This window comes from Podarcis cretensis, assembly GCF_951804945.1.
Source record: "Podarcis cretensis genome assembly, chromosome: 3".
Classification (NCBI taxonomy): domain Eukaryota; kingdom Metazoa; phylum Chordata; class Lepidosauria; order Squamata; family Lacertidae; genus Podarcis; species Podarcis cretensis.
The window spans coordinates 100,321,161-100,341,951 of record NC_137172.1 but is presented as its reverse complement, the minus strand read 5'-3'; the positions used below and the strand labels follow the sequence as shown (position 1 = coordinate 100,341,951).

Here is a 20,791-nt window from a genome sequence, read left to right as displayed (position 1 = left end):
TAGAGAACAGCACACGGTTCTGTACTTTAACTTCACTATTACGCTCCTGGACATCATGAGATTGATTTCTTTTTGTACAACTGAATAAATCCTGATAGAATGATCTAACCTTCTCTGCCTACCCCCTATCTTCCCATTTTTATAATGCATAAATATACTCAGTCAGATAATCAGATGAACAGACACATACTTCAAAGTAGTGAAATTTGTGATGGGGGCCTAAGACTCAACATCCTCTACGTTCAGCTGGGAGGGTAGTTGCCAGATATGCCCAATTCATAATAGCTCACAATTTCATCCCAATGGACATGCAGGCCCTGTTGAAGCTTGAAAAACTCTCGGCATCTCTTTTTGCATGCAGAAGCATTTGGACTGCTTTAAAAGGAGGAAAGGGCAAACTTACTTCCGTTAGGGAGGCGAGCCAGAACGATCCCACTGCCTCCTCGAGCTGTTACCAAAAACCCAGCTTTGATTACAGACAAGACTGCAAGACCTTTTGCTTTGGCAATTACATGAGCTGCAAATAATGAAATTAAATAGTTAGATATTATGGAGGCAAAAGAACCAATACTAGGGTTGCTGTATTTCCAGAGGTAAAAATCTGGGCAAAAAAAGAAAAAGTTGTTGAGCCACCAAAAAGAGGACATGATCAGGATTTCCTGGACATATGGCAACCCTAACCACTCCGAATTAGGGGGGGGGGGGGGAAGCTTTTTTCATTTAATTAAGCTATTATGCAGAGACTTGACACTTTGAGGCAAAATTTTGCTTTGATACTCTTGATCAAGGAAGTCAATGAAGTCTGAGGGACAGACTTTAGTTTCACTTTCAAATCTGGGACCAATGGGCATGTTAGTTTTGAAGCTTGCCCTTCTGTGTGTGATACTGATTACTTAAAAGCAGAGGGGCAGGAAAGGAATAACCAGATTGCCATTTAACTGGCATTTTACGGGGACCAAAATGTTCGAAAACCAAATCGCTGTTTCTGATTGGCTGCAGGAAGCCCTGTCGGACGTTCAGGTTCCAAATGAACGTTCGCAAACCGAACAATCACTTCCGGGTTTGCAGCATTCGGGAGCCAAAACATCTGAGTTTCAGGGTGTTCAGGGTGTGCAAGGTACGACTGTACTTTGCAAATGAATTTGCAGGACATGCCTTGGACCACTGCTTTTTCCTAGACTGCGATACCAGCTTCTTTCCGGGAAACAGTTTATAGAAAGCTGGGATTGCAAAATGTAACAGGGGCTTTAAAAAAGAAAAAATCTGCACACAATCCATTTCATGTTACCAAATGCAGATCCCAGGCCTTTAATCAGGTGAACTCACAAAGACAAGACTAGAGGGAAACTTAGCTCTAGAAAGAACAAACAAACTGAAGTTGTGAACAACAAGATGAAAAACTCTCTTTTACTAACCAGGTATGATCTTGTCAGGGCCATTTCTAGAAGTGATTTCTGTAAATTCTCTTAAAATCTTAGCTGCCTTCTTTGCTTCCGACTTCAAATTGGAAGGTATAGGGTTATTCACTGAAAAGGAGGGGAAATATAAAGGAGTATTGTAAGCAAAACATGAATATTTCAAAAGGGGGTAAGAAGCATCTGTTAGTTCCAAGAGCTGGTAACATTTGTTGCATCCCTAACAATCTGGCACAAATGTCTTGCTTAGTAACATCATATAATGCTACCACTATCTCCTCCATTATCAGCATAAAGACATGTCTGTGGAGAATCATTCCACAGTACAATTTGCTATTTTTGAGTATTGAGCCTATGGAGAAATGACACATTCTTTCACCAGTAGCTCTGAAGTGTGTGTCAAGCTAAATAAAAAATTTATCCAATTTCATTCCACCAATGAGCAACCAAGAGCTGCAGCAGGCAACGTTAAAATGCAGATAAGTTCCAGCAAAGGGACTTACTAGCTGATGGCTTTGGAGTGATTATGCCACAGCTGATTCAAGAATGATGACATCGAACCCTACGTGAGTCAAGCATATGACAGAACAGGAAAACAGGCAGGTTTCTAAAAGAAGCTTGAAGTCTGCAATTAGAATTCGGACTAACAGTGCTGTGTTGGTTGAATATCTCTGCAAAGTAGAGGCTCTCACTGCATATCAAGATGGTTTAAATAAATAAGGTTCCACTGCAATCTCCATTAGCCCAAGGGGGGAAAAATCATATTCTTTTGGGTCCTCTTGAAATGCTTTGTAAATACCTGTCCTTCATTGCTGTCACAAGAATAAAAATGTAAACCATGATGCCTATGGAGCACAAAACCTATTGTTAGTAGCCAAATTGTTTACATTCCATTCATCCATCCACACTGGACCTAAGTATTATTAAACATTAAGCCACTTAAAAGCATGGGCACTTAGGCTGAGCTATAAAGGTTAAAACATTTTATCTGTATTACTGAGGTGTTAAAAGTTACTGAGGAGCAAAAGTAAATATGTGAATAGCTTAGGTGGCAGAACCATTAGACTTTTTGGCGTAGCCTTGAAATACTTTTCACCTAAGGAACGGTTGCAGAAACTTTATTCATGTAACACAGTGTCATCATTGTGCATTGTGCTTGCAGCATAGGAAAGGACAGGAGTATTTCTTGAGGAGCTTACAATCTAACAAGATACACAGCAGAGAGGCCACGGGGGAAGAATGTGCTATCATGAAGTTGCATGCATTTAAGGCTTAGTTTTAATCTCACTAATGCATGAGCAGATTGCAACGAAGACTTCTCCAAGGTGGCATGTTTTGCAGGAGGGATTTGAAGAGAAAGAGGTGACCTCACAGAGAATAGTTTGTCATCAATACAACGCAAACATCTGTCTTAGTTTTAGTCCTCAAGAGAAGTTAAAAGGAGTGACTGATGGTAGCAGGACAATATAGGCAGTGCACATGAGAGCTGGTAAAGATTTTTCAAGTATTAACAGAAGCCCTGTTGAGCATAGGATTGCAGTCACAGAATGTGAAATAGTTGGGGATTTTTAAACTCCTCTGACTTAGATCCAAATGAGAAACTCAAAACACTGCCAACCCTATACAATGGAGTAATCAATCCATAAACAAACACTGTGTAAGATATTATGAGTTAACAAAGATCCACCCAGTAAGATAACAGAAGGCAAAACTAATCTGCTCATAATTTATCAGGTGAAATATTTCTCAAAATTAATATACAAAAGGTCAGCTGTGTCCAAAATAAGGAGCCAGAAAGATAGGAGAGCATGAGATATCAAGAGTGGAGAAAACTCCCTCCAATGAAATTGCTCAGTACAACTAAATCTGAAGCAAGGATTGGGTGGAAGATAGTCTTGTAAATGCACTGTACCAATCACGTTATCCTTTGAGTACCTCTGATGTCTCCCTTTTTTTGTTCATGAAGAAGGGGGGTTGTCATAAAAAAGTCTAGCACAAAAACATGAACACAGCAGGTGGAAAGAATTTATACCCCAGCGCAACAAACCTGACTTGCAAAACTTTCTTATCAGAGAGAGAGAGAGAGAGAGAGACATCAAGATGGTTTGTTGGAAATCTGGCTGCACATGGTTATCAGAGTTTAATTACATTTCCAATTATACTTTCAAACTGTACAACGCCACAATCATAGTACAGTGGTACCTCGGGTTACATACGTTTCAGGTTACATACGCTTCAGGTTACAGACTCCGCTAACCCAGAAATATTACCTCGGGTTAAGAACTTTGCTTCAGGATGAGAACAGAAGTCATGAAGCAGCGGCGCAGCGGCAGCAGGAGGCCCCATCAGCTAAAGTGGTGCTTCAGGTTAAGAACAGTTTCAGGTTAGGAACAGACCTCCAGAACGAATTAAGTTCTTGACCCGAGGTACCACTGTACTGAGTAAATACCCGCCTTTTAAAAACATCACATACAAGGTACACAAAAGGCACATGCTTTAATCAGTTGTTATAAGTTCAGTTTTATGTTTGCTATGGGAACGGTGCAACCTTATCATTGGACACACAAAGTGATATAGAGGCAAAATAGTAATGAAATGCAGCTCTGAATCTCTTTTCAGGCAAGTCCTTAGGGAATCTAACAATCCCACCTACAACTACTCAGAAAAAGTCACGTTAAGTTCAGTGGGGCTTGCTCCTAGGTAAGTGGGTATAGGATTTCAACCCAAATGACAAAACATTATCAGAAGGATTTTATGAATCTCACGGCAAATTACCTTCATATTTGAAACAGCTTGAAATGAGCCTCTAAGTACGCACAGACTGAACTCCCCATCCTCCCCCTAAGCAGGATAATCTTGCTGAATGAAAGCTAAAGGGTAAAATAATATGACAGCAGCTGAGCAGAAGAGGAGAATGAAAATATTTGCTTGAATTTACCTCTTTTAAAGTGGCTGCATACAGATACAGAGATATTAGATGACTGCAATATTTTGGAGAAGCAAAACCAAAAAGGAAAGCAATGCTAAGAAGCATGAAACTTTCATGTAATTCAGGCTTTCAGACAATGTTTTTGTAGCAGTCAGGTGTCCACATATGCAACAGAGGACAGCTGTGGTCCTAAGCTTCTGGTATCTCCAGGTAAACTGGGGGGGGGGGGGACGACAACTGCTGCTAGTCAGTGTAGACAATACTGAGTTAGACAAAGCCAAAGGCCTGACTTGGTAAAATACGCTTTCTCTTCTTAAATTGCTTTTTATCAATTTGCTAAACAGTTATCAAGGCGGAATACAGAGCTTGGTAAGTGAGAAAAATATATATCAGCTAAAGACTGCAGTCACTTTTGTTCCAACATAGATAATAATAATAATAATAATAATAATAATAATAATAATAATAATTTATTTATATCCCACCCATCTGGCTGGGCCTCCCCAGCCACTCTGCGCGGCTTCCATAAAAACCAAAAATACAGTAAAATCACATGTTAAAAACTTCCCTGAACAGGGCTGCCTTAAGATGTCTTCTGAATGTCAGGTAGTTGTTTATCGCTTTGACATCTGCTGGAAGGGCGTTCCACAGGGTGTTGCTCCATAGTGTTGCATGTGATATAACGTATGAAAACAATGATCACCCAATCTTACCAAGCCAATAAAGGCATACCATGCTTTATAGAAAGTGTCTGAGGTTTCTGTTTTGTTTTGGATGCAATGCTCCTTTTGTATATGGTTAACTTGTCCCTAATAATGATGTCCCATACTTGCGAGATCCAAGCTTTGAAGACGTTTGTATTTAGAGATTTCCAGTACAGTGGTACCTTAGGTTACATACGCTTCAGGTTACATGTGCTTCAGGTTACAGACTCCACTAACCCAGAAATAGTGCTTCAGGTTATGAACTTTGCTTCAGGATGAGAACAGAAATCAGGCTCCTGCGGCGCAGCGGCAGCAGCGGGAGGCCCCATTAGCTAAAGTGATCTTCAGGTTAAGAACAGTTTCAGGTTAAGTACGGACCTCCGGAACGAATTAAGTACTTAACCTGAGGTACCACTGTAGTTTGCTATCACTAATATAGTTCTGTAAGATGCTTATTAGCTATATCTTGGCTCTGTATAGTAAAATAAGATACCAAAGCCTATTTTGGGTCTTGTTGCATGGACTGCCTAGTATGGATACAAATATTATTCATTAGGTGTCGCTGAAACCATTACAAAACAAAATACACAAAATAAAATACATTACACAGTTATCAATAATTATTATAACTAGGCATTCTGTCAGATAAGAGTAGATAGTGGTGAGACGGCTTGTTTTGAGCTCTGTGGTTTGTTTTTAGCTCGATTATTTTAAAAATTGCAGTTCCAGCTCTTTTTTGTTAACTGCTTTGAGGTTTTCTTCTACAACCAAGATACAGTTTAAATAAATTTTATGAAATAAATAAATAAAATTGCATGGCCTCCCTATTTAAGGGGAAATGAATGCGGAAATACAGCTTTAGCATTATAAAACAGCATACTAACATTTAAAAAGCCCAGGTAATATTTTTCCTGTGCTGCGGGAAAATGGGAGGTCAGGAAAAACGAGACAAGCACCTCAGAACAAATCTTTGCATGATACTCCAACTCAAGGTTAGCTTTATCTGAAAACAGATCACAGGCATTTTAGCAAGTAGTAAAGATGTAAGTGCAGAAAACAAGGACATGAGAAATGTCATATCTGACTGCTTTTAGTTCTCTTAACCTTGCAGGCTGCATATCATACTTTGGGAGGGCAACTGATGCAAGTGTTGCCAATAGGATTTCACATGCAAAACCCCTTATCTGTATTCAGAATACACACATTTCAGTTTATTCAGTGGAGTCAACATTATTACATTCCCTCTGCTCTCTTAGACTGAGAGTTTGAGGGCATATCCTGACTTCTCAACGAAGTTTGTAAACCACTCTGCAATACTTACTCACTTATTCCATTTGTGCCCTGCTCTTCAGCCAAAAAGCCTCCAAGAGAGGCTTACATTGAAACATTCTGAATTGCAATATCAAAGCCACAGATTTCAGAGAAAAGGAGAGAACATTGACCACAGCTAGACGTGCTGGCTTTTGTAGGTTTATGATAGATACTTAGGATAAATTGATTTTTATTATTTTTAAAAAACTAACAGCCAAGAACAATAATTACCAAAATTCACCAAGCAACAGTTCTTCACCATCACCCTTCCAGGTCCCAAGGTACATTAAGAGAAAAATAAGTGAGTGCAGACACAGTGATTTATAATAGTTCCTTTGGATTGGATTTCCAGGTTATTTTGACACCATGGCAAACTCTTTTGTCATTGGCAAAAAAACCTACAGCTGGTCACAGCAGATGATGGAGAAATTCATGACTTTATTGTAGCAGTGATTTAACCCTCCATTAGCTTCTGCCAGCCACTAATTGTCAGACTATCTGCCATGTCAATAGAAGGAAGTGTGGCAAGTGGACAGACGCTACTGTCTCATTATCTAATGTCCTATTATTCTTTGTAAAATGTGTCCATGCTGGTTTTTGCAACAGAGGTTCTGTGTTTATGTCTTAGGGGCTGGCCACTGAGAGAATGGGATGCTGGAATCAGGCCTGCCCCAAGACATTTTGGCACATGAGCGGGCCACAAAACAGCACCCTCCACCAAGGAAGAAGGGGTGAGTGAAGATCTACCCATCAGGAGAGAGGAGGGGAATAAAGATCTACATTGGTAACAAATGTGGGAGAGACCAGCAGTCCCTCCTATTCACCAAGAGGCCGTTGCAGAGGTGTCCAATAATAATAATAATAATAATAATAATAATAATAATAATAATATTTGTACTCCACCCATCTGACTGGGAATAAAAATAGGAATATAATAACACACATTGATACAACATAAATGGGGATTTTGGCTAGCTTGCACCTATTCAGTCCAACAACAACAACAACATTATTTGTACCCCACCTATCTAACTGGGAATAAAAATAGGACTATAATAACACACATGTTAATACAACATAAATGGGAATTTTGGCTAGTTTGCACCTATTTAGTATTATGATAATAATAATGCAGTACCCTGACTGACTGGGTTTTCTGGACCGCTTCGTGTGTGTGTGTGTGTGTGTGTGTGTATGGGAATATATTCCATATAAATATACCATTACACATTACAATCATCTTTTGACTGAACAAGAAACATAAAACAAGAACTGGACTCGAAGTCTGTGATTCTAAAAGTGACTTACACTAAGGCAGTCCTATTAATTTATCAGTGGACTTGTTTCACTCTTTTTAAATAATGATTTATTATTTATACCCCGCCCATCTGGCTGGGTTTCCCCAGTCACTCTTTTAAAGCTTTGCAAGCCCCTCATGTGGGGGGAAAACTGGACTTATAGAACTAGACGGGGAAGAATTAGGGAAACTTGGGGAATAAATATGGGCAAGACACACCCCACGTGTACTTTTCCCCAAAACTCCATTTCCTCTCTCCCCCCCCGCCCCCACCACCTCCCAAATTCCCACCTCCCTCATATCCACACCAACCAAGCCTACTTACTGCTTCCAAGAAGGTACCATCCACACCCACCCCTGGCTTGGGAAAGCCTCGGGAGTATCTACAGCAATGCAGCCAACCACTCGCGACAGAAACTATCCCTGCGTTCCACTCTAAAGACCCCGCCTTGCAAGAGGCAGCAGCAGCAGCAGCAGCAGCAGCTGCTGCTCACCTGGAGCAGGTGCATGGGCGGGCGTGAGGCGCCATAGGCGTCTAAACCACGCGCCTGATTTTCTTTTTTCTAACGTTGGAATCGAAGCCAACGGGGCCGTCAACTCCTGAAAGGGAATTAAAAAAAAATAAAAATGATTTCAACTTTATTTCGTATCCTTCACATTCGCCCGCCCCCCCCCCCGCCGCCGCCGCCGCCGCCACTCAGGCATTATACGAAGACGGCCGTCGGCTGCCGTAAAGCGGGAAGGGCGGCTTTTCGCGACAGTTGCGAGGGCCTCCGAACTGCCTCTTTCGCCTCATTTTCCTGTTGGCGGTTTCTGAAAGAAGGAGAGAGAGAAAGAGAGAGCGAGAGCATGGCGGCCGGGGAAGCTAAGTCCGTTTTATTCGTTTGCCTGGGTGAGTGGAAAGTGGGGCTGGAGAATGGGGGGAGGTAAAAACGCAGCTTTTTAAAAATAAAAATAAAAATGCATGGGGTTTAATTATTATGCTTTTCTATGTGTTGGAAACCGCCCAGAGTGAGTAGTTGTAGTAGTGGTAATAGTAATAACAACAACAACAAGAAGAAGAAAATAATAATAATAATAATAGGAAGTGTTATGCAAGCTAACAAAATATGTTCATGGACTTGGAATACAAAAATGTGCTGCACATTCATATTATTCAGTTCTCTAAGCTGTCCTGTTTCCTCCCCCAATTACAGTGGTACCTCGGGTTACATACACTTCAGGTTACATACTCCGCTAACCCAGAAATAGTGCTTCAGGTTAAGAACTTTGCTTCAGGATGAGAACAGAAATCGTGCTCCGGCGGCGCAGCGGCAGCAGGAGGCCCCATTAGCTAAAGTGGTGCTTCAGGTTAAAAACAGTTTCAGGTTAAGAACGGACCTCCGGAACGAATTAAGTACTTAACCCGAGGTACCACTGTCTATCAGAAGAGCTAAGCCAGGAGCAGCTAGAAGAGCCATGGCATTCTTTCTTGTGAAGAAAGAGATGGGCAGCCAGAGTGGAATCCAGTGTTACCACTAAATCTCTTAAAACTTGTACATACAAGAGCTGCCTAGAAGCGAGAAACATTTACATTTGGAGTAGGACAGAAGCTGCCGTGCTGTCTGTGGTGATGGAAGGAGACTGTTTTACATAACACCACCTCCCCCTGGCTTTATAATACATCTATTACTCATGCGTTTGGAGGGGGTCTGTAACTTGGCAGACAGAGAGAGAAGGCCTGAAATACAGGACAAATCTGTCAATACAGGACTCAGCATTTTACACTGAAATGCGGAACAATCCTGTATTATACAGGACAGGTGGCAACCCTACTTTCTGATGATCTCCTGGTTCAGATCTTCCACCTTCCTTTGTGGCACTGGCAGAACTATGTTTATCCTAGTAATGGGAAGGGGCATTGGTGAGTTTAGTGGTTTCCCACCACCATCACCTCCCCTGAGGAATGGCCGAGTTGGGAAGGTAAGATACAACTTGGATACTAGGGCTGGGTGATACCTTGTTTTCAACATCACAATATATCACCAGCTAAATATGATATCTTGATATATCACGATATATATCTGTGGTGGCGGAGGGCCTTGCTGCCCCCCACGAGGGCAGAGGGTCCCACCATACCTCCCTGCAGTGGTAGAGGGTGCATCACACTTCCTCGCAGCAGCAGAGAGCCTTGCCAGGCCGCCTCATGGCAGCAGAGGGTGCCACCCTACATCCCTGTGGTAGCAGTGGGCCCAAGAGTGTGAGGGATTATCTTCATTTCTTATTGGTTAGGACAGAGGAGGGAGAGAGCAAACAAAGCTGGAGACACCAGTGCCTGCATAGTATGTGCCTGCAATTTATCTGCAAAGTATCGTTCCACTGAGGAATGGGAAGTTATTAAGTCTTCAGCTTTTATTTCACCGGTACATGTCCTATGTTTACATTGATTTGCAAAATATAAAGCTGGTCAAATATCACTTAGCTTCTGCTTTTGGTTTGTAATAGGAGTAGTGGATATTCTTTACATAGCAGACTATAAGTTACTTAATACTTGAAGAGTAACATGTCTGTGGATCTCTTGTGGTGTACAGTACATGTGAGAAATAAATGGGAAGGGTAACAACAGAAATGAAGGCTGTATGCTGCTACATTTGCTCAGAAGTACCACTGAATTATGGGGCTTACTCCAAAGTGCATAGCTTTGTTTTAATATTCCCGTTGGTCCCTAGGGCATCACTGGTGTAGGAAGGACTCCATCTGCCCCAGTGCTGCCCTGGCGAGCGAAAATAAAGCATCTCTTTATCTTGGCAAAAAATTCTCCCACAGGCATGCTATCATTATTAGAAGGTCTTAGAGACAATCTCCCTCCCTCCCTCCCTCCCTCCCTCTCTCTCTGTGGTGTGGCATTGTTTAGAGAATGTCCTGTTTCCTAAGTCCCTGGTGCTGACTTTCTAGAAACGGTGCCAGGAGAGAGAGAGAGAGAAGAGAGGTTCTTTTACAAAGGTAAAAAGAGGTAACATTGGCCCTTCACCCTGTTTCTTAGATTAGTGGACAAGTTGAAACCTCTCCATTAACCAGTGTAGTCCCTGGGGTTCAACAGTGTCACCTGCTGAGAAAATTATTTAAAGAATAATACTTCTATTTTGAAAAGGGAAGCCAAATCATTTGGGGTTTTAGGGGCCACCAGATGTTGATAGAAGCCGATTACAGCTCAGGTTGGCTACTCCTGGTATTCAGTCAAAAAATCCTCTGGAAGAAATGGATGAACCTTTCCCTGATAGCCGGCACTGAAACTACCCTGCAGAGTGAAAAAAGCAGGAGAGGAATTTTATGGAAGCTACAGCCTGATTATGAGATTGCTGTTACTCTGCCCAGCCTCATTGCTTCTGGGGCAAAAGAAACATGAAATGACTATTTTGAAACATGTATCAATTGGTAAAAATCAAATAGATGCATCTAAACATGGGCCCTGTCCATAGTTGTACAGTCTGGACTGTTTCAGTGAGGCATGCACAACAATCATTCAGTGGATTATGCCTGATATATCTCATTCCTTTGCCCACATGTGAAGTAGGAGATATCACTTTATGAAACCTTTTTCCTTGATTAAATTGTGTTGATGGAGGTGCTGCAGCTGAGAGAGTGGATGACGTCTCTTAAAATCTCTAAACAAATGATAGTGATACAGTTTTTCTCTGTCTGCATTTAGAAATCCTGCTTTTAATCCTGGCTGGTTGCTTTTGGAAAGTGTTCAACTAGGATTAGACTAGGGTCCGGCAGCATGGTGTGGAGACTGTAGATAGAGCTCTCTCCTTCAACACTTAGAAGCAGTGTTAGAAACTGAGATATGAAAACTAGGAGCTAAATGGCACCTTAAACCCAGGTTATGGGTGCAACAACAGAATGTCTAGGCACACTTTTTTAATACCAAGGAGACAAAGCTGAAAATGAATGAACTGCAGCTAAAATATTATGTTCATTTTCCACATGGTCTCGTCCTTCCCCTGCCCAACCCCCTAATATTCCTAAGAGGGTCTCTTCTCCAGTCTTCAGAGAGTAGCTGGAAGTGAGGAGGCAGAAAAAGGTCCTCCTGTCCTTACACTCTGCAGTTTTAATCTGAAATCATGGGTGTAGTACTGCGCCCAGAGCTCAGAAGCTGCTCACACTAATGAAATTCCCTGTCGCAAAATGCACCTAGAGCATTGAGAGTTTCGAACACTGCTTGGAAGTTGGGTGCTACTCAATTAAATTGATTGGCAGTAGATTGGACGTAGTTAGAAGACAATACCTATTTGTGCAACACATTTGTTGTTGTTGTTGTTTAGTCGTTTAGTCGTGTCCGACTCTTCATGACCCCATGGACCAGAGCACGCCAGGCACTTCTGTCTTCCACTGCCTCCCACAGTTTGGTCAGACTCATGTTTGTAGCTTCGAAGGCACTATCCAACCATCTCATCCTCTGTCGTTCCCTTCTGCTCGTGCCCTCCATCTTTCCCAACATCAGGGTCTTTTCCAGGGAGTCTTCTCTGTGCGACACATAGTTAACTTAATTTGCTTCCACAATGTGTGGTTTTGGCCATTGGACAGGGATAACTTTAAAAGGAGACCAGACATAGTCATGAAGGATTGATTCATCAACAGCTTCAGCCATGACTGGACATGGAAGAGGCATCTAGAGCTGAACTAAAACTCCTGACTGGCAACAGCAGGAGTTGATGCAGCAGTGTGTACACCTCTGCATCCACAGCCCCACCACTCACATTGGGGCAACATGAAAAAGTTCCTCTTCACTACACCAGATCCTAGGCTGAGCCCATGGCCATCAACTGATGGCATCAGAGCCAGCTGCAGAGCCAGTGAATCCTGCACTGGCACACATGTTGTGAGTTCCTGCTGGCAGTAGCCTCTATCTGCCATTTGAGGATCAGTATTGAAATTTGGCTGTGAACACCCCACCAACACTCTTTGCTGGTGGGGTTCTTTGCCTAATCTAGTCCTCTTCCAGCACAGGAGGGCGAAGCTGTTAGTGTACCTCTAAATACTAGCAGCTGGAGGGGACAGAATACTGGAGAGGGAAGGTGCTGTCAAGTCCTGCTTATGTGCTTCCTGGGAACATTTGGTTGGCTGCTGTGTGAAAAGGATGCTGGATTAGATAGACACTCACTCTTGGTCTAATTGAGGTCCCAGGAGATAGTTATTATATGCTTAGTAGCTACGTTAAAGTTGCACTGTAGACTCTTGTCAGCCAAAACGAGAATGTGTGCATGTTGTCATTGGAAGTTGCATTGCTGCAGAGTGATGAACAGACTGAAACCAAATAGTAATCCTGCCTTTACTGTTTTAGTATCAGAAGAGGGATTATCCATTAATGACCCCTTCACAATGCAAACACTGAGTTAGGCAACGCCACTTTTATACCCATTATGTTGAGGTGCAAGGAGAAGGTTGGCCTGTAGTTCATCTTGTAGCACAATTCTATCTGTGTCTACTCAGGGGAACAAATCATATTAAACATAATATGACTTACTCCCAAGTAAACAACTCCAGGGTTTCAGATATAAGATTTATTTTGTAGGGAAAGGAGATGGGGCAGAAATGAGTTAATACCTCCCCCATGTAATTTCTTGTATCTCCTTGTTGAGCCCCAGCTTGTATTTTACTAGTATGAAGTTAAAGACTGCATTACAGTGTACTTGTAGCTTGAGTCAAAGCAGGTAGTTGTTACTCAGTGGAAAAGTCTGCAGGTCATAGGCTGTGATTTCACTAGGTGTTTTAGGAACTAGGCTTAAAATCTGGAAATGCTGGTGATTTCAGTGGAATGTGTTGGTGAAATTGTCTTTTGGGGATGTAGAATTCAATCTGTAACAATACATTGTCAGCAATGCTACTGGAAACCAATAAAGCCCATAGAACACTGGTGTGTACTGACCTGCAACAATCCACCTCTGCTAAAAGTTGGCTGCTATTGGTGAACAATAATGGGCTTCTCGCAAGCCAGGTGTGGAAGTCAGGAAGTGAACACTGCTGTGAAACTGCACAGAAGGGGGAGCTGATAAACCCTGTGGCTTTCTTCAGTTCTTCACATCTACCTCCACAGGTTCTGGAATGTTTCACTTTAAGAACACAGGAGTGAGAGATTGCATTTTAGAGTCACTGTATCTTTATTTCCACAGGGAACATTTGCCGCTCTCCTATAGCCGAAGCTGTTTTTAGGAAACTTGTGACTGAAGGAAACATTGAAAACAAGGTAAGTTTTATTTTAGCCGCCAAAGCCGCCATTCTGTTAGCATGATATAAATATTTTGACCTTACCTGCATCTGTCTGTACCAATTTATCAGCGTTTCTTTACCAAAGCCAGATTAAATGTATTTCCATCAGAAGTGCTAAATGGCAGGTTGAGGGGCATCCCTTATCAGAATAGGCTCTGTGTATGCTCTCAGGACCTCAGTTGTATTAGGCATGTGCTACTGCACTGCAGACAATATAAGCAAGCTAGGGATCTATTGATTAAACCCCTACTGGCAAATCAGCTGGGTAAATCTGAAACCTAGTATACTAAATATCTTCTGGACAAGTATAATGGTATCACAGTGGCCGTGGCAAAGTTTCTTTCGGTAGTCATACGTATCAAAGATCATCATACTTAAGACTAAACAAATATCATCTCAGTCTCCCTCTGCCAGGGGGTTGTCTGTATGAATCTGCATTTTATTCTTAATCTGTGTTATGGATTTTTGGACTGCAATAAAGATTATTATTATATTTTGACTTGTTTTTCTGTAGTGGAGGATAGACAGTGCAGCAACATCTACGTATGAAGTAGGAAATCCTCCAGATTATCGAGGCCAGAATTGCATGAGGAAACATGGTGTTACCATGAATCATATTGCCAGGCAGGTACTGTACCCATATTGCTTTCACTGTATGTATGCATATGTTCTTGTTGTTCACAGTGGGTGATAGACAGTGGTGCTGTTTCTGACTGGAATGTGGGGCGCTCCCCAGATGTGAGGGCTTTAAGTTGTCTGAGAAATCATGACATTCAGACGGGCCATAAAGCACGACAGGTAGAAAGAGTCTGTTTGTTGTTTTCTGGAAACTGTGGGTGGTGCAAAAGTCTTGGTAACTGCTGTAGGTTGGATTGCGCATGGATTGGCAAAGTATTAAATGTTTAACTACTCAGTGTCGTCGTGGTTAGAGCAGTGGAAATTCTAACAGCATCTGCGTAAAGTGGTTGGAAGAAGCCGTGTTCCAGAGCCTGTTAACACTGTTCCCTGACTGAAATGATTTCAGTGGTTAGGAATATTACTATTTTATTTCTTTGCTAGCCAAGGTGAATCACTTGCCATGAACCTAGTTTGCCATTTTGTTGCCCATTCCTCCAGTTTAAAGAGATCCTTTTGAGTCATATTGCACTTGGCTTTTCATAGTACAGTGGTATCTCTGGTTACAGACGCTTCAGGTTACAGACTCCGCTAACCCTGAAATAGTACCTCGGGTTAAGAACTTTGCTTCAGGATGAGAACAGAAATTGTGCCGTGGCGGCAGTGGGAGGCCCCATTAGCTAAAGTGGTACCTCAGGTTAAGAACAGTTTCAGGTTAAGAACGGACCTCCAGAACGAATTAAATTCTTAACCCGAGGTACCACTGTACTAAAGAATTTGGTGTTGATTGCAGGCTTGGACTTCTCACCCCTGGCTGCAGTTCATTAATAAACAAGTTAAATCACACCAATCCCAATAGAGACTCACTGTTAGCTTCCCTCCATTGTGACAACTGTTCCTGGTTCAGAGCTTAAGCAACTCTGCTCCAGTAGACAATTGTAGGATATAAGAGATGGCTAAATGATATTGATTTCAGTGTCTCAGTTAAAATAAATGCACATAATTTATCAAAATTCCTTTAAGGCCTGACCTTCTTTAGATGGATTCATAACTGCAGCATTTCTGTTAGACAAAGGATGTGTCACATATTCCCATCTGACTTTTCCTTTCCTTTCGTGAGGTCTTGCTTTAGTTGTTTTCCCCATTTACAGATCTTTTTATTATTGTTCCTTTAGCTTCACTGGTGCCCTTTTTGACCTTAAACTCCCTTTGGTCCACTTCATGTAAAACCCATAGAACTCAGCATAGATTAGAGCCTCTCAGCAGTTCTGAGTGCCTGCCTTCTACTTTTTCTTCTATTTCTTCTATTTCTTCTTCTTCTTCTTCTATTTCTTCTATTTCTCTTGATATCTTGATTCCTCCCCCCCCCACCCAATATTTAAAAGCTTAACAAGGAAAGCTTAAATGGTATAGTTCACATCTGTTGTTTTCAACACATCAAAATGTGCTCTGAATGTTATCACAGTTCAAAAGAAGAACTGATGGCATCTTTGGAAGAGCACATTGTTGAACAATACTTTTACATCGTAATCATTACAACCCTATCCCAGAATTTCTGAACAGTGTGTGATTTTTGAGAGATAATATGAGCAATAACTTGTGTAAATGTTCCCTGGCCAAATGCTAAAACACTAATTGTTCTGTCTCCAGTTTTATTTTTCGACAATTGATTTCTGAGCTGCTTACTTTGCAGCTGTCAGTTAGCATACATAAATGTCGTTTGGCTTTAGAATTTTAAATATGTATTGCTAACTGCCATCACTGCCACACTGGCTTAACCTTATTTTGCATTTTTTTTAATTAAGAATTGTTGTGACATGGATCTCTGTTAACAGTGTTTAAACATATTTGTTAAATTCTAGGTTACAAAAGATGATTTCCTGACGTTTGATTATATGCTTTGTATGGATGAAAGTAACTTACGGTAAGTTGTGAAAACTATGTGCTTTTTGCTTATAGATGATGATAGTTCTGATTATTCTAGCCTAAATGGGTTGTTTGCTACATTTAGTGCCTCCTAATAGACACTAAAGCCCTTAAAGAGTATTCCCTAATAGACACTAAAGCCATTAAAGAGTATTCCCACTACACCCTTTGTCTAAAACATGGGGAGGGAAACAGATTAAATTCCAGATGTTATTGAACTACCCTCAGCTCTGGCCAGCATGGTCAATGCATAGAGATGATGGGGAGTTAATTCAAACACAGCTGGAGGACCACAGGTTCCCCGTTCTGGATCGGAATAGCATTGTACCTTTTGCATTATAGTAATTTATTCCTCATTTGAGCAAATGATTGCCAGGATTACTCTGCAAAAGGAGAACAGGCTGCTGTATGAAATCTATATTTCTGGTGGATCCAGGTGTTATTTCAAGTCAATGTTCTGAAACTGTTGCATATATTTTCTGAGCCTCTCATTAGTATTTTTGGCTCCATAGTGTTAATATTCCATAACTTACACTTATACTTGGGTACAACATTACATAAAGATTTGTGTGTTAGATGCTGCATACTAAATCACATCACACTGTTAAAAGTGTGTGGGTTTTTTTCCTTTATACACTGTGATTTTTGTTTCCTTTATGCACTGCAAACTCTAAGGACATCTTAGTGTCAAAGGAAAAAAAGAAAGAAAGACATGCCACACTTAATGACAAAAAGTTGCCTAAACTTTTGCTTTGTAGAGATCTGAAAAGAAAAAGCAATAGTGTTCAAAACTGCAAATCTCAGATTGAGCTGCTTGGGAGCTATGATCCACAAAAGCAGCTTATTATTGAAGATCCGTACTATGTAAGTATTCAATTCTATTAGTCCTTTTTAACTCAAAATCAGTGTTTTAGCAATCAGTGTTGTAATAAAGAAATATGTTTAACTTAAATTGGTTCATTTTTTTTTTTTTGTCTCTGCTTCTTTCTATAGGGGACTGATGAAGATTTTGAAACTGTTTATCAACAGTGCCTTAGATGTTGTAAAGCATTTTTGGAGAAACCTCATTAATGGGGCAAGTGTTTGTGAAAGCAAATAATATTTAGCTGTTCTGTAAAATTATTCTCAATTGATATTAAATTGTAAAGATTCTAAAAATAAGTCCTTTTTTAGCATACTTAATTTCATGATGTGCACTGCACCTTGTACTTGAGAAATGGTAGGCTTATAAAATTAATATTGACCTTGATCAAGCATCTATATAAGGGGGAAAGCATCCAGTACTGACAAAATAAATGTGTATCTGAAGAAGTGTGCATGCACACGAAAGCTCATACCAAGTACTAACTTAGTTGGTCTTTAAGGTGCTACTGGAAGGAATTTTTTTATTTTGTTTTGACTATGGCAGACCAACACGGCTACCTATCTGCAACTAAAATAAATGTGTGTGATTCTTGGTATACATATTCCACATAGTATGTAAAAGAATTCCTGTATGCATACTCTAAATATGATACACCTATGCTGTTTTCCATTGCTACTTGTATGTATGGTACTTTTTAATCTTAAACATCTTTCTTAGAAGTATTTTTTGGATGTTTTGTCACATGATTAAGAACTGAAGACTTAACAAAACAGTCTCTTTTTACTTTTTCCATTATTTGTGATTTGAAAGAGAGAGAGAGACTTACAGCCATATAGAGTTGAGCTGTATGAATTTCACAAGTCTGCATAACCACATAATAAGTTCGTTGTGTGGTCTCTTGATGCGTAGTACAGTCTCCTAGAGTCTTGGTCTCTCTTTTTTTTCCTATTTATTAAAACAAAACCTAGCCTTTAGTAGCTGCTGAGATGATGCTTGAAAGAGGATAAATACAGCCTTGTGAAGTCTTGGAGCAGTGTGCATGGCACAAAGTGTTCTTTGCAGATCATGTGTACTAACGGAAGCCGAGTAAATTAATTAAATATGCTTCACTTGCCCTAACATATACAACCTACAACCGTGTTAATTTCCACACAACAGAATTTCGGCATTACCTTCTTTTTAATCATAAGTATACACAGCCCTGCTTTTGAATTATGGAGCTGGAGGAGACTCTTGAGAGTCCCATGGACTGCAAGAAGATCAAACCTATCCATGCTTAAGGAAATCAGCCCTGAGTGCTCACTGGAAGGACAGATCCTGAAGCTGAGGCTCCAATACTTTGGCCACCTCATGAGAAGAGAAGACTCCCTGGAAAAGACCCTGATGGTGGGAAAGATTGAGGGCACAAGGAGAAGGGGACGAGATGATTGGACAGTGCTCTCGAAGCTACCAGCATGAGTTTGACCAAACTGCGGGAGGCAGTGGAAGACAGGAGTGCCTGGCGTGCTCTGGTCCATGGGGTCACAAAGAGTCGGACACGACTAAACAACAACAACAACATACACAGCCCTGGCTATAGATGAGAAATGTCTGAAGAGAAGAGTTAATAGGCCAGTAATTGCCTCATTGAGAACTAGGACTGCTCTCTTCTGCTTCATGGGCATTCCCTTATAGGTCTATAAGCGAGATTTCCTTTTGACATTTTCATTTAACATTATCATGGTAATCATAATCATTATAATTTTATAATTTTACACCGCCCATCTGGCTGGGTTTCCCCAGCCACTGGTAAACATTCTGTAGATCATAACCACATTCACCACTTTTTAAAAAGTGATATATGTTTAGTGCCTACACCCTCCTGTCTCTTATAGCTGTGATGCCTTTCCTGAATATCCTCATGCTGGAACTTCTATGTGCCTCCATCATGTTTTTTCTTTCCCATCATATCAAACACATCCTCCTTGGTGGTTTGCTTTCAAGTGGCTTCATCAGTTACTGATACTCCTCGGAGCTTCTCTTCCTAAATTGTTTAAAGGATGCTTTTAATACTCTTCTCCCATCTCCTTTCTTGTAAATAAGCTGTCTTTCATGACTGTGCCAGTTCGAAAGCATGCCAGTGCAAGTAGATAAATAGGTACCGCTGCGGCGCGAAGGTAAACGGTGTTTCCGTGCGCTCTGGCACTCGTCACAGTCCTCCGTGCGCCAGTGGCGGTTTAGTCATGCTGGCCACATGACCCGGAAAACTCTGGACAAATGCCGGCTCCCTCAGCCTGAAAGCGAGATGAGCGCCATAACCCCATAGTCGCCTTTGACTGGACTTAACCGTCCATGGAACCTTTACCTTTACCTTCTTATCACCTCTTTGAGGTTCAGTTCCTCACGATGCAGAGCAGTACAGAGAGCATATGGGTAGAATCATTTTATGGGATGCCATACTTTTCCCTGCGTTGGTTGCAACTTGGCTTAGAAGAGCTAGATAGACCATGGGATTTGAAAAGATCACTAAATCCTTGATCCCAGGCTATTCCTTAAAATGTCTGGGCATGATGACAATATGTGACTCGCAAGTTGGCATTGCTTAGCTTCTCTCTTGCCCCACCTCCCTTTCTTGGAAGAGCATTTCATTATTGCTGCTTCAAAACTGAGCCAAAGAAAAGCTTCTGTTACCCAGAAGCAAGCAGCAAAATCCATAGCGTGCCACAAATGTGCTTTACTGCTTCTAGTAAAGGATGCTACTGAGTGCAAAACTCCTCCGGGTAATAAATAGCTCAACATATAACATAAAGCACATACTGAAGGGCGTTGACATGAATAAATGTCTATTTGTAAATAGTTGGATGTCTGAGCTATTCCTGGTCTACTGCTTGGTGTCAAGCCCTGCAGTGTAATAATGCATGGTAGGCTGTCTTATCTTTTAAACAGCCAATTATAAAAAATGTTTGCCAAGATCTTTATCTTCCTACTTAGCAGAATTAATAAATACAAGCTGCAGACCAGAAAATAGGAAGTTGTCACAATAATTCCTTTGGCTGAGTGTTGCTATAAACAGTGGTTATTGAAGTATTTTGCACTGTGTGTACACATTAAGACATTAACATTTCCCCTCTCGCCTACTGCTTCTCATGTCCCAAGCACATTTGCAATATTTATTTATTAGTTTATCTTATTTATTAGATTTATATACCACCCGCCATCATAAGATTTCAGGGCTGTTCGTGAGATTAAAACGCAAATAAATAGTTAAAAACAGCAAAACAATACCCCCCCCCAGACACATTTAAAAGGCTGTGGAATATTAAAACAGCCAAAAGCCTGATTGAAGAGGAACGTTTTTCGCCTGGCACTTATAAAGAAGGTGCCAGACAAAACTCCCTGGGGAGATCATTCCACAAATTGGGAACCACTGCAGAAAAAGCCAGTTTTCATGTTGCCACCCTCTGGACCTCGTGTGGAGAAGGCACAGCAAGAAGGGCCTCA

At 41.1% G+C, this 20,791-nt stretch overlaps 2 protein-coding genes across 4 annotated transcripts in view; one reads left to right on the top strand and one right to left on the bottom strand.

Annotated features, from left to right (window-relative positions):
• SH3YL1 (SH3 and SYLF domain containing 1) overlaps nucleotides 1-20,791 on the bottom strand; it is a 514,925-nt gene that overhangs the window by 22,732 nt on the left and 471,402 nt on the right. The window contains exons 1-3 of one of the 2 annotated variants that reach the window (XM_079970064.1): nucleotides 7,982-8,141; nucleotides 1,416-1,526; nucleotides 404-517 (exon numbers count right to left, since the gene is read on the bottom strand). In XM_079970064.1, coding sequence (XP_079826190.1) covers nucleotides 404-517; nucleotides 1,416-1,526; nucleotide 7,982 — 226 coding nt within the window. In that variant the 5' untranslated portion in view covers nucleotides 7,983-8,141. Of the gene's footprint in view, nucleotides 1-403; nucleotides 518-1,415; nucleotides 1,527-7,981; nucleotides 8,142-20,791 lie in introns of those variants that run through there. The other variant, XM_079970065.1, reaches the window with a different exon arrangement.
• ACP1 (acid phosphatase 1) lies at nucleotides 8,405-17,607 on the top strand. 2 transcript variants are annotated; one of them, XM_079970197.1, is made up of 6 exons: nucleotides 8,405-8,548; nucleotides 13,809-13,882; nucleotides 14,590-14,703; nucleotides 16,383-16,444; nucleotides 17,205-17,310; nucleotides 17,440-17,607. In XM_079970197.1, the coding sequence occupies exons 1-6, from the start codon at nucleotides 8,506-8,508 to the stop codon at nucleotides 17,515-17,517; spliced, it is 477 nt and encodes a 158-aa protein (XP_079826323.1). In that variant the 5' UTR covers nucleotides 8,405-8,505; the 3' UTR covers nucleotides 17,518-17,607. The 2 variants fall into 2 exon arrangements, with proteins under 2 accessions (XP_079826323.1, XP_079826322.1); XM_079970196.1 differs by lacking the exon at nucleotides 14,590-14,703 and adding an exon at nucleotides 14,420-14,533.

Coding starts and splice junctions, on each gene's coding strand:
- ACP1 (XM_079970197.1), top strand. CDS start 8,506: ATGGCGGCCGGGGAAGCTAAGTCCGTTTTATTCGTTTGCCTGG. Junction 8,549..13,808: donor CGTTTTATTCGTTTGCCTGG/GTGAGTGGAAAG, acceptor TTATTTCCACAG/GGAACATTTGCCGCTCTCCT. Junction 13,883..14,589: donor AAGGAAACATTGAAAACAAG/GTAAGTTTTATT, acceptor TGTTGTTCACAG/TGGGTGATAGACAGTGGTGC.